The sequence below is a fragment of the Marmota flaviventris genome, chromosome 7, assembly GCF_047511675.1.
Source record: "Marmota flaviventris isolate mMarFla1 chromosome 7, mMarFla1.hap1, whole genome shotgun sequence".
NCBI lineage: Eukaryota > Metazoa > Chordata > Mammalia > Rodentia > Sciuridae > Marmota > Marmota flaviventris.
The window spans coordinates 34,038,970-34,053,238 of NC_092504.1; the positions used below are offsets into that span (position 1 = coordinate 34,038,970).

General features: G+C 37.3%; 1 protein-coding gene across 3 annotated transcripts in view; it reads right to left on the reverse strand.

Annotated features, from left to right (window-relative positions):
- Atp8a1 (ATPase phospholipid transporting 8A1) overlaps nt 1–14,269 on the reverse strand; it is a 210,706-nt gene that overhangs the window by 97,942 nt on the left and 98,495 nt on the right. For all 3 annotated transcript variants that reach the window (XM_071614255.1, XM_027938452.2, XM_071614256.1), the window contains 2 exons: nt 6,159–6,243; nt 3,604–3,743 (listed from right to left, as the gene is read on the reverse strand). In XM_071614255.1, the coding sequence (XP_071470356.1) occupies nt 3,604–3,743; nt 6,159–6,243 (225 nt within the window). The remainder of the gene's footprint in view (nt 1–3,603; nt 3,744–6,158; nt 6,244–14,269) is intronic.

Genomic DNA, 14,269 nt, shown 5'->3' on the forward strand with positions numbered 1-14,269 from the left:
AAACATTCTTGTTTTTGTGGAATGCTCAATAAATCTTTCAAATTTTGAATTGTTTTTGAAGTAATACTACCATCACTGTGTTGATGGCATTCCGGGTCACTGATTCAAATGTGTTCAGAAACATTCTGTATGACCACAATGAAGTTCTGATCTTTTGAGAAGCACATTTTCTAAAAAGTCCACACACAGAGGTAACATTATATAGTCTTCAAATTGTACTCAGAGGACCCCCCAGTCCTGAAAAGCCCCTCACGGACCACCATGGTGGAGGGGTAGCGGAAGCCAACAAGGGGCTTCCCTCCACCCCTTAACTTTTCAACCAGGGCAGCGCTGCTTTTATCAATTATGATTATCATGGTTCAGGGAATGTTTTGTTTGGAAAATGGGTTCTGCCCTGAAAACATTTTCTTGAAAACCACTCTCACGTTAAAAAAAAAAATTCATTTCCTTATATGTTAAGTCCAACATCAGAGTCTACATAAAAATAGATTCCAAACATATAAAAAATAGATTGCCTAATCAACATGTCTCTGTTAAAGTAGGTAAGGAAGAAGCCAAATTGGATGAACTCTAAGGCTGTGACAGCTAAATTTAAAGCCAGGGTGACACATGAGCAGAATCAGCGGCCTGACAGGTTGAAACTTGCCTCACTAGGGTGGTTTTAACGGCAGTAAATCAAAACTTCTACGGAACTGACCCCAGCTGAGTTTAACAAAGAATGGAAACTCAGACCAACAACAAAGTGATATCACCCTGGCTCTATAGACGTCTAAAAACCCCACCCACAGTCCTCAAAGGACCAGTGTTGGCAGAGCCACTTTTTAGAAAAACAGCTCAGTTGCAGAGACCCCTGTGTCATTCTTTTTTCCTTTAAAAAAGACTTCTGCTTTCCTCTACCTGGTTCAACACTCTTTTAAGCTCTTTCAAAAGTTACCACCGCTCTGCATGCTTCCTTCAGATGGAGCGTGTGGATCACTTCAGGGGGGTTCCTGAGGTTTCCTCAACTTGAGACTTGTTCAGACCAGGGCACCCAGAGGGCCCAAACCATTTTCCTCATGGGCTTGGGCAGTTGGATATCTAGTACCTTTTAAATGCCTAATGAAAGTTAACTGAATGTATAACTGAATAAAAACCCAGTTTGAGGAATACAGAAGGATGCAGAAAACTAATTTTTTTTTAAGTTTCCAGAAGTCCAGAAGTATACTCTTGTTCTCTGAATTTAAAAAAAAAATTATAAATTTATTTTAATTAGGTATATATGACAACAGAATGCATTTTGATTCACTGTGCACAACTGCAGCACAACTTTTCATTTCTCTGATTGTACATGATGTAGTGTCCACCATATGTGCAGTCATACATGTACTCGGGTAATGATTGATATCTACCTCATTCCACCATCTTTCCTGTCCCTAAACCCCCTCCCCAATACTCTGGCTGAGTAAGGGACCCAATCTCTTCACCTTTCTGGGTCTTAAGACTTTTTAACATGTGAGAGCCTGTGGCTTATCAAGAAGTAAAGATAAATTAGCTCTAATTTTCCATTTTCACTTGTTTTAGCTAAAAAGCAATCATAAGGGAGGTTTCCATGTAGGTAAACTAAACAATCAAACAAACAAACCCAAAGAAACAACAACAAAAACTTTCAATGGATTTTCTCAGGCAACTTAAATTTCAATGCAACTCATGATCACCATCTGCTGGAAAAAGATTGAACACCTACTTCTGTTAAAAACCTCAAAGTACTAAGGTGTTTTAATCAGACATTAACAAGAAAACTGTAAATCCTAAAAAACCTAACCTATAGATACTAAGAAATTAAGAGTAAGAATGTTAGGCTTATTGATAATTCAGCTCAAGAATTTTCTATACATGCTTCAAGTATAAACAATTTAATAATCCATTTTCAAATGTATTTTTAGTGTCACTATACATTAATTCCATATCATTAGCATGGGAGAGAAGATAGCAGGAATAAGAGAATCATTTACAAACATGGTAATTAAAAAAAATTCTTAAGAGTAAGGAAAGCAAAAGATAAAAATCAATACCATTAGTAAGATATAATACATGACTTTCATTGGAGATTACGATCATGGCCCCATATTATTTTATTTCAACATATAATACCCCAAAGATATAATCATATATAAATGTTAGAAAGTGGCCAAAAAAGAAAAAAAATGCAGGTTCAATAAATAAATTGATAGCAAGCCCCTGCTGTGTGCACACCGCTAAATTTGGTGAGGGGGGCCAAGCTGGAAGGTACTACATATGCTATCCCGTGTCTTCTTAGAATAAAGTGCAGAAAATATTAAGTTCATATATAAGGGGTAGATATCTCTATCTATATATCTTTCTCTCTCTGCATATGATGTATGACCTATGTGACTAGATGTCTCCCTTATAAAACACACAACATATGAAGTGATCACAGTGTACTGAGGAGACAGAAGAACAATACCTAGAGTTACATGTGGCAAGTGTACGCGACAGAGAAACCACCTGCAGCTAGAAAATGGCCCTCCCTAGTAGTAAAGGGCATATGGGAACAGAAGTAGAAATAGTCCAGGACATCCCTGTGGTGCTCATGGCCTTATAAGACAGAAATATTGGGAAATACCTAGTTTGATAGAGAGGAAGAAGGAAAAAGTCAGCCTTTACTTACCTGGAGGTGAGATCTGATGAACTGTGGCTGACGAGCTAGTTTGCTTCCATGCTGTACAAACATGAATATGTTGAAGGAACTGAGCAACTGGGGAGTTATTTAATGGGTAGTTAAAGGTTAGAGTGGAGGCACATGAGTGCTTCAGAGCATGAAAACGGGTAGGAGGGAGATCTGTTGCTCATAGGAGCTGTGTAATGTTAGCAGGATGACTTAATCTGTGCCTTGATTTCTTCATCTGTAAACAGGATAATTAACACTTCAAAGGGATTAAATAGTTAATAAACAAAAGTGCTATGAACAGCACCTGGCACAGAGTACACAAAATTATTTGCCACTGATAATTAACATCTTACTATTTCTATAGCACCAGCCATAGTGTATGGATCACTTTTAGGCTGACTGGCTTTAGTTTCTTCATCTGTAAAAGAGGGATATTTATACTTGTGATCAAAATAATAGAAGGAGAGGGGTGCATAAGTGTAGTACAACAATTGGCCAGGTATGCGCCCAGGATTATTCACTTAAGTATTACTGATTACTAGTTACAGATTATGTAAGCTATATCATGATTTTATATTACATATTAAATATGCTTAGATTAATTCTAAGCACAAATGTATGTTTATATAATGTGTGTGTGGGCATGGTCCATGTCCTCAGTGATGCAGAAACATTGGAAGAAGTTGGTAAGGAGATCGTCAGACCAAACTGTGATCCCAAACTGTAAGAGTGAAGGTCTATACATCGTAATGTCTAAACCTGTGCCTGTTCAGTAAACTTCTCTCTCATAAATGTTATTAATGAAGGTGTATTAATGCTAGACAGTGAGAGGAAATTCAACGGTGAGTGTTGCATCAAGATGGTCTCCTTTTTATTCCATTGGTCCCAAGAGTAAAGACTGACTTTCTGGAGGACCACAACAGCCCCCCACACACCTTTTCGATCAGCTCGTAGCTCTCCTCCAGCTTCAACAGTCTGTTCTGCACGGAGGTGGACGCCCGCTGGTAGACAGCTCTCCACTCCTCAAAGTCGCTCTCCGAAATCTCAGCCACGGCAAAACACAAAGTTCTTAATCCTGGAAGAGGCAACAAACACACACCCCGACACACCAAAAAAGATTTTATTCAGAAGTCTGATGTTCCTGTTTTTGTTTAATAAAGTCCTATTTGAAAAGACCAATTGCATTCAAATAATATGCTAAATCCAACTCGGCTATGACAAAACCTCAGTATAAAACATCTATCAATGTCCTCTCACTCTTAAGATTGGCACTGTGCTTCTCATTCCCAGTCCTTTTCATCCATCCTCCATACCTAGAGTGACTCTTCTAAAATCCTGATCTTATTAAGGGCTTCCTTCGTTTGAAATCTTCTGAACATTCTCCAAGATGAGAGGTAAACCCTGATGTATGGCTCTTACTTGTTTCATCAACTGCCTCAACCTCTTTCCCTGCTGCCACCTTCTCCATACCAGGGTCTCCACTCTACCCTCCCAAATACCTTGCCACTGTCAGTTTGGAATCAACTTTAAGACTCAGCTCTTCAAGCCATCGTTTTGAAACAGCCTCCTGTCACCTGGATGACACAAGCAGAAATCCCCAAATGCTCTCATGTTGTGAATAACAATGTTCTATACGTTTGCTCTCATGGTCTCCTCTATCAGATTGAGGCTTCTGAACAGCAGGGACCTGGAGTTCTTCCTATCTGTAACTCCACTGTCAGATACAGTGGCTGACTCAGAATAGTGGCTTCAGATGTTTATGAGGAGGGACAGGGAAACCCCTTAAAGTCAACTGGGAGGGTGGCCTTCCTCTTACTGGGCTATATGACTGTATTTATCACTGCTGTTTACCACTATAAATTTATGGCAAAAAGAATCTTTGTAAATGGAGGGTCAGTGGCAATAAGGAACAGACGTGTTCAGGGAAGGCAGTCAAAGCTCATGTGTGCGCTGACCTACTCCCAGAGCTCAGTGTCTATGGCTTTCATAGCTCACTTCACCCTCAGCCAGAAAAAAAGTAGAGGAACTAGAAGAAGAGAGAGGCCAGAGCACTTCTCAGCCATGTAAGGAAGCAGCTACCTAGGTTCCTAAGAGAATGCCTCACTCAAGGTCATTTAACTCTAAAAACAATCAGAGCCAGACTCTAGGCTTCATCATCCTGTCAAATAAAATATGTTCAAGGCAATATGTCAGAAGCAAGAAGCAAAGAACCTGTGACATAAAATACCAGGAGGGTCTTTCTAAGAAAGGAGTAGGGTTATCTATTGCTGGATCACTGAGAGTGGAGGTTAAATCCACGGGGCCATATTAGGGCATGTTTTTCACTTTTGGAAACTTGGCTGGAAAATTTATTTGAGGGGAGCCATGGAGCAGGAGTGACATTCAGCCCAGAGCCAGAAAGAATGGAGTGAAGGTGGGGGCCGAGCCAACTCAAATATGTCTGAGAGCCAGAGCATGTGTATCATCATATCCAGAGGAGAAAGATGCCTCCAGACCCCTCAACAAGCAAAACCAAACCAAACAATACCTGTGCTGTGTGTGGTAGGTTGAACCTGCCTGGGGCCCTGTCTGAGGGTCTGAGCTCTATCATCATGTATGCTTCTGTGTTCCTGCTTTCTGTAGAATTGGGAGGAGGTTCTTTGTGTCCTTGATTTTCAAAGTCTATTATAATTTTTTCCTAGTGATTTTTAAAAAACATTTCTATCTTTTCTCAGCTTGGATCAGGAGGAAGAAAGGATTGATCAGGGGTCAGGCTTGGTACCCCTGGCGACTGTTCTAGCTGAAACAGGAGGGAAAACTGAGATGGGAGATTTAGATACAGCTGTGACCACTGCTGCCAAGTTCAGACATAAGACTACAAATTCTTGTAGTACTGACCCTAATGTTTAACAACCCTTACTCCCTTTCATCCTATCTAGATCAGCTCTCTAGACCAAGTACTGTTTTGTTTCACACATCATCATATTTCAAGGCAGAGAGACAGGGTTAAGCTTTTTTCTTTTTTATCATCGATTCTCAGGTCTAACACAGAGCTTGACATGTGGTCGGGGCCTTAAAAAAAAAGTCTTCAGTTCTAACTAAATTGATACTCATTTTCATAATCACATAGGCTTATTTATTTCTTCTCTCTCTTATTCAGATTAGAATATTTCAGTTCTTTGACTCATTTCTTCCCTAATGAATTTCTTGAGATATAAGGTAAAGTGTTTACACTGTAAATTTATCCATTCTGAAAAGTAAACAGATTAATGGATCTTACTACCTAAAATGTAGGGATAAAGCCTCTGAACATTTCAATAAATACAGTTTTAGTTTTCTAAATAAAATAAAAATATTGTATGGGAACAGAATATAGTAAAATCTAAGCTCTCAATATTGATACCTTATTTTAGGAATGTCTAGGTAAAACAATACCAGTGACCTTGTAAGCTCTCAAGAGTATATGATTTCTGTGTATTTTAATCATACTTTACTACACTATTATGCTCACCTTCTGTAGCAAACTGTTCTAAATGTTTTAGGGTAATTTCTTTGTATTTTGAAGTCTCTGCAAGTCGTTCATAAATTACAGTGTCCTGAAAAACAAAGAGAAGGTATAATGTACTTAATAAAGCATTCTGAGTTTAATAAAGTTAATGGTGGGATACTACTAGTTATCAAAGCAGTATAAAAATAACCAATCACTTTTAGCACTGATTTTAAGGCATGAAGTATTTTTTCCAGATAACACTGTTTCCCTAATGTCACAAAGAAATACAGTCAGACCTCTGGATCTGCAGGTTCTGCATTCAAGGACTCAACCAACCAGACAGATGTCATCAGGCCCTGGATGGTTGCTTGTACAGGACAGGTATCGACATTTTTCTTATTGCCTAAACAATATAGTATAACAACTATTTACACAGCATTTATATTGTGTGAAGTGTTAAAAGCAACACAGAGATGATTGAAAGTAGCAGAGGAGATGTGTGTAGATTATATGCATGCACTGTGTCATCTAATATAAGGGATTTGAGCATCTCTGTATTTGAGTATCTGTGGAGATCCTGGAAAAAATACCCAGTAGATACTAAGGGGAGGTTCTAGGCCTACATTCTCATTTTCTTTTGGAATAAACCACTATAGTTACTCCAATGTTTGAAATGTGAATACTAATACTTATTTACTTCCCAAATACTGCAAGATACTCACCCAGCCCTAATGGTTCTACAGAACTCTGAAAAGGTGCTACAAGGAAGAATGGGTCCAGAACTCAAGAAAGTCCAGGAGATGCTGGACTGAACAGAGCTAATGGGCTGGCCCTGCTGCAATATTTCTCATGCCTTTAAAATCACATCAATAGACTTAAAGAATCATATGATCACCTTAATAGACACAGAAAAAGCATTTGACAAAATACAGCACCCCTTTATGTCCAAAACACTAGAAAAACTAGGGATAACAGAAACATATTTCAATATCATAAAGGCTATTTATGTTAAGCCCCAGGCCAACATCATTCTAAATGGAGAAAAATTGAAGGCATTCCCTCTAAAAACTGAAACAAGAAAGGGATGCTCTCTTTCACCACTTCTATTTAACATAGTTCTTGAAACACTGGCCAGAGCAGTTAGATGAAAGAAATTAAAGGGATACACATAGAAAAAGAAGAACTCAAATTGGCACTATTTGCTGATGATATGATTCTATACCTGGAAGACCCTAAAAGTTCCACCAGAAAACTCCTAGAAGTAGAAAGTGAATTCAGCAAAAGTAGCAGGATACAAAATCAACACTCATAAATCAAAGGCATTTCTGTATATCAGTGACAAATACTCTGAAAGAGAAATAAGGAAAACTACCCCATTCTCAATAGCCTCAAAAAAAAAAAAAAAAAAAAAAAGTTGGGAATCAACTTAATGAAAGATCTATATGATGAAAATTACAGAACCCTAAAGAAAGAAATCAAAGAAGACCTTAGAAGATGGAAATATCTACCTTGCTCTTGGATAGGCAGAATTAATATTATCAAAATGAACATACTTGCAAAAAAAGCACCATACACATTTAATGCAATTTTGATCAAAATTCCAATGACATTCCTCATAGAAATAGAAAAAGCAATCATGAAATTCATCTGGAAAAATAAGAGACTCAGAATAGCTACAGCAAACCTTAGTAGGAAGAGTGAAGCAGATGACATCACTATACCACATCTTAAACTATACTACAGAGCAATAGTAACAAAAACAGCATGGTTTTGGCACCAAAGTAGAATGGTATACCAATGATACAGAATAGAGGACACAAAGACAAACCCACATAAGCACAGTTATTAGACAATGGTGCCAAAAACATACATGAAGAAAAGATAGCCTTTTCAACAAATGGTGCTTGGAAAACTGGAAATCCATATGTAACAAAGTGAAATTAGACCCCTATCTCTCACCATGCGCAAAACTCAACTCAAAGTGGATCACGGACCTAAGAATTAAATCAGAGACCCTGTGTCTAATAGAAGAAAAAGTAGGCCCAAATCTCCATGATGTTGGATTAGGCCCCAACTTACTTAAGAAGACTCCTATAGTACAAAAATTATAATCACGAATCAATAAATGGGATGGATTCAAACTAAAAAGCTTCTTCTCAGCAAAAGAAACAATCTGTGAGGTGAATAGAAAGCCTACATCTTGGGAGCAAATCTTTACCTCTCACACATCAGACAGAGCACTAATCTCTAGGGTATATAAAGAACTCAAAAAACTAAACACCCCAAAAACAAATAACTCAATCAATAAATGGGCCAAGGACCTGAAGAGACACTTCTCAGATGATATATAATCAATCAACAAATACATGAAAAAATGTTCATCATCACTAGCAATTAGAGAAATGCAAATCAAAGCCACTCTAAGATTTCATCTCACTCCAGTCATAATGGCAGCTATTATGAAGACAAACAACAATAAGTGTTGGCGAGGATGCGGGGAAAAAAGTACACTCATACTCTGCTGGTGCGACTGCAAATTGGTACAGCCAATATGGAAAACAATATGGAGATTTCTTGAAAAATTGGGAATGGAACCACCATTTGACCCAGCTATCCTTTTTCTCGTTCTATACCCAAAGGACTTAAAAATAGCATACTACAGGGACACAGCCACATCAATGTTTATAGCAGCACAATTCACAATAGTTAAACTGTAGAACCAACCTAGATGCCCTTCAATATATGAATGGATAAAAAAAGTGTGGCATATATACACAATGGAAGATTACTCAGCAATAAAAGAGAATAAAATCATGGCATTTGCAGGTAATGGATGGAGTTAGAGAAGATAATGCTAAGCGAAGTTAGCTAATCCCCCCAAACCAAATGTTTTCTTTGATATGAGGAGGGTGATTCATAATGGTATAGGGAGGAGGAGCATGGGAGGAATAGATGAACTGTAGATAGGGCAGAGGGGTTAGAGGGAAAGGGAGGGGGTATGGGGTAATTAATGATGGTGGAATGTGATGATCATTATTATCCAAAGTACAGGTATGAAGATGCGAATTGGTGTGAATATACTCCAGTTGTGAATATACAACTGGAGATATGAAAAATTGTGCTCTATATGTGGAATAAGAATTGTAATGTATTCTGCTGTTATATATAGATTAAAAAAAAATAGCAGTGGGTCTCTCAATGACTGTATGGCACAGGTCCCAACTTACGTGCTCACAGAACCTTCCAGGGGCTAGAGCCCTGTATGGGATCAGCGTTCACAGAGAATAAACTTTAAGCAACACAGGCCTACTGAATCTGCTCAAGAGGGCTGGTGGTACAGTGCAGAGAACCTTGAACAAAACAGGAACTGCCTTAAACAGCAGTTTCTAATTGTGCCACTTTAAGACTCAGTTGATTTAACTTGTAAAATAAAATTACTGGATTGTTTTTCAAGTCCTTTTCAGCTTTAGCTTTATGTACCACTTACGTTTCTCTAGTTTTTGCTCATTTACAAACTGCCTATTGTTCCTTTAGTTATTCTTTGGCTTTGGTTTAATGTTTTAAAAAATTCTAGTGTTTAGTCTTCATGGTTTTACTAGACCAGGAAAAAATAAATCATTTACCTGCAATTACTTTCTTAGTGATATTACCCATATAGGGGTCTCTAGTCTCAGGGCTGAGATTTGGAAGCAAACTAATGGAGTATGATTTAGAACCCTTGAGAGAAATAGAACTTAGTGACCTCAGAGCAGATGGAATATTCCAAGCTCCAATTATGAACCTCTTTCCATTTTTCAGTGGTGGAATGGGAAGGGGGGCAAAGCAAAAGGAAATGATAATTTCCCCTCACAATCCCTTCTCAAGAAGAAGGAAAAGTTTAACTTATGATCTTTATTTTTTTTCCAGAAGCTAATGAAATTTTTAATGAAATGAACATAGGTCATTTTAAAACAAAAAAATCTTCAAAAAAATCACAATAACAAAAACAAAAGTGATAAGTAATAAGATCTGAAGGACTGAATTCTGCAGTATATCCAAACATTCTAGTGGAAGAAACTGATGCCTTGAATAGGAGAAATTAAGTTTCTAACTTCCTTGTAATATTAAGAAAAGCAGAGGACAGAATTTGGCCTTCTGCATTAAATGTATCCTTGTTTTAAAATCACATGCAAAAAAATATAATATTATTTACAGATATTTTTTCAGCCATAGTTAACACTCCCTTATTAAGAGGGTTACATCAAGTGCTGGGTGCACTGTTAGGAGCTAAATCAGGTTATTTATAGGCACTAAAACGAGTACACTCCATTGGATGAGACTCAGAATCGTCTAGTCTGTGTTTATGGAAAATCCTCACTGCATGTAGTTATCTGTGCTGCCCTTAGCAAGGTAAAAGTAGAGAGTCATGGTGAGCTGAAGCTATGGGATTGGCACAACATAGACAAGTTATATTCACTGTGTGAAGATCCAGGGCTTTGAGAAAAGTTGAACTCATGATTAATAACTCCGCTTGGGAGAATTTTCATTCAGAAAATTGGTTTTGTTTTGTCTTTTATACTGAAGTTCAAACACTGCTCTGCCTCCAAAGTGCCTTGCACATGGTAGGTGTTCAAAAATTATTTAAATGAATAAAAAAGACTACCAGAAAAATGTAGGCATCTGCATAAGATGGCAGTGGTGGAAAACAAGTAGGTCTTAACATAATTGCTTATTTATGTGCCGCAATTAATACTGAAATTATCTAGATAATCTTACTATTATGAAAATAATTATGCAAAATGGAGTGGAGGGGCCATGGGGGAGGGGGACACTCACAGATACCTGTTCTAGGAACTATCTCCTAAAACTGAGCCAAAGAAATGGGCTGCCATGACTTTAAGACTAATTTTATTTAGCAAATGACAAGGAAACAGCTGGTTATGACTTTAAGGCTAGCTTTACATAGTAACTCGTGCCACTCCCCAGTCAGAGCTTGCCAGCTTCAGCAATCCATTGCAAGTGCCAATGAAATTTCTTTCAAAATCATTTGTGTAGATTTCTCCATCTTAATAAAACCTTCACCTTTTGTTCACAGGATAGACCCAAGACCATTCATTATGAGCTATGTGTATGTGTGTCCTGAATTGCAATTTAATTTTTATGTTCTCTTTCTAAATGAACATTCATTTCTTTGGAGATTTGTCTTTAATAGTTCTGTTTGATTTTGACACTGTAAGTTAAACAACTGCCACTAGGAATCTGATCTTGCAGTCAGGTTAAGTAAGGTGAGACTGCCCTGCTACGTGAAGCTTGGGTCCCTTTGACCTGGAATGTTTGACAAAGATGTAAGATACACCCATATCTAAATATATGCAGACACTTTTTTGTGTGTGTCATTCAGAATTATCTGAAATTTGCCTGGTGTGGTAGTGAACTGCTATAAAAGCAACTAATTTCAGATGTGGTCTTTTTTATATATGGCACAGAACTTTATTTAAGGAACACCTAATTTGAAATTTTCAATCACTTTAAGGTCTCTACAGCATTAAGTTTACAAGTCAAGTTTATAATTTTTTCTCTGGTAAATAAATTTGGGATAGAATACCTTATTCCTTAAATAAATTTTTATTTGTATAAATGTATTTTTTCTTTAGTTAATATTATATATACGTACATATATATGTAGTATATTTTATATAGTTTCTTTCTTCCATTTAAAAATTAACAAAGCAAAACATCTTTATTGAGAAGATCTAGAAGAAGTAGGGAAAATAAATTATTTGACGCCCCCCCCACATACATACATACAGAGAGCTGTTGTGTTTTTATGCATATTCAGGATGGAATTTTCAGTACTATCTTTAAATTCACTAACTCTACTTGAACTGTGTCTAACCTGGCATTTACTTCATTTATTTATTTAAAGAAATTTGTGTGTGTGTATATATATATATATATATATATATATATATATATATATATATATATATAATGTGTGTGTGTGTGTGTGTGTGTGTGTGTTTATATTACCCCTCTTTGTTTCTTTTTGACTCAAAAAAAAAGTTAGAATTTCTTCATTATGTTGAGCTTAAAACATTCCTTGGCAGATGGGTCTATATAAATGATTCAATCTGGAGTGAATACCCAGTTTTTTATGGAACTCGTTATCTCTTTTAGCATGAAAATTCTTCACGTGTCCCTGAGTTTTGCTCCTGTTCTGTCCCTCTTTGCAGGCATGCCAACCTGGTCATTTTATAAACCCTCTGCAGAGGTTGGCATGAGATTTCCTCAGCCTCTTCTTACGTTGGGGAAGCTCACCATTGTCCTTAACTTCAGACAGGAAGCTGGCTCTCATGTGATTTCAAATCTAGGACACTTGCCCCATGGTTTCATAGAAGTCAAACTCTAAGCACTGCTTCTACATTCTGAATCCAGGGGCTGGGACTCCCACCCCATCCAGCTTAAGCCTTCAATCAATGAACCACTTTTAATCTATTTCTACTTTGGAGTACACAGACGTCTATTTGTGTAGTTTTAGCTTTATTTTCTCTTTATACTTATATCAACTCCATGTGTCTTCACCATGACTTTGGCACAAAGAATGCAAATCAAAGTATGGCATACTATGCCATCCTGACTGGAGTGCATAATGAGCTCTGTTTACCCAGGTCTTCTGCTATAGCTGTTATCTGTTGATTATTGACTGTATCAAGGAATTCACAAGCTCCTTAGATTCTCCTCCAAATCACAATCTGCTTTCCTGGTTCTTCTACTTTTCATTTGATACTCTTGTTTCATTTCAGGTAACATTTCTTCATACAAGACTGCATCCCCTGCTTTTAGTTTCCAACTATATACATTAAATTCTAGGCTGTATCTGTACCCTGCATTTCTTCCCCTGTGAAATTTAGATTCTTTCCCCTGTGAAATCTTTGTGGCCAAAATGTAGCTGGCCAACTCTCTATCTGAGGAAGTGATATCATTCAGTCCCCTTGGCAAGCCAAGCAGAAATCCCCTAAGAATCCTGGATAATCCCTTCCCTCATCACCAATTAATTATTAAGTCCTAAATCATCCTCCTCTGTCTTTTCTGCAACTGTCTTGTTATTCCATATCAACTCCTGCATGGACTGTTGTCAGTGGTCTCAACTGGTAGCCTTATATCATCCTCTGAGGTGCCATGAGAATAATCAAGAAAAAGGTACAGTTCTTAAGGATGGTAAAAGACGAAAGAAAACAAAAAAACAAAACCTAACTCACATCGACCTTTTCTACCTCAAATCCAGCTCTTCCCTGGCAACCTACCGCTAGTTCCCAAGCATGCTTTCCATGTTTATGCCTTTTACCACTGAACCACATTTCATAGCCGATTTGGGAGGGAAGAAAAACAATGCAATAAACGAGTTAACATATGCAAACTCTCTCTGAGATTATTTAAAAAAAAAAAAGAGTCTCTATAATTTTACTTTGTATTCAATGTTTTAACTTCCCAAAGTTTTTAGGTAGAAGAATGTTCAAAGCCACAGGAGGATGGATGTGATCTGGGTGCCTAAACCAGACATCTATCAGTTGTTTGAAGTGGGAGGTCTGCAGGCTCTCCTATTCCCTTATCACTGTGCATATTCCCACAGGGCTGTTGGAAGATCTTTACGATACCTTAGTATTGTAACCTAACCTTCTGTTTATATGTGTTTCCCTGGCTAGTCTTAAATTCCTGACACATCTTAGGTTTTTTTCCTTTGCATCTCCAAAATCCAGTTTGAAGTCTGGTGATAAGATGTTCAGAATGAATAAATGTCAGGTCTTTGAATCAGTGGGAAAATAAAACCAAAGGAATTTCAAAACGAAATTCACAAGACATTGCAAAATCATTCCACCAGGATGCTTCAAAACCAAGGCATTCAAAATTGCATTTTAATGATTTAAAACCAAGGCATCTAACATTCTCAACAGGAATTTAAATAAAAAGACTTGGGCCTCTTAAGTTTGGTTTCCAAATTTCCATGGGAAAAAGCAAGGTTGTTGAGTCTATTCAAAATTGAAAAGTTCCAAGGTGGGGAATTTACAAACTAGGTATCTAGAAAGGGCAATTCAAAAAGAAAATATTGACTGACCTTAAAAAAAAAAAGCCCCAGTCAGTAGATTTCTCATTTT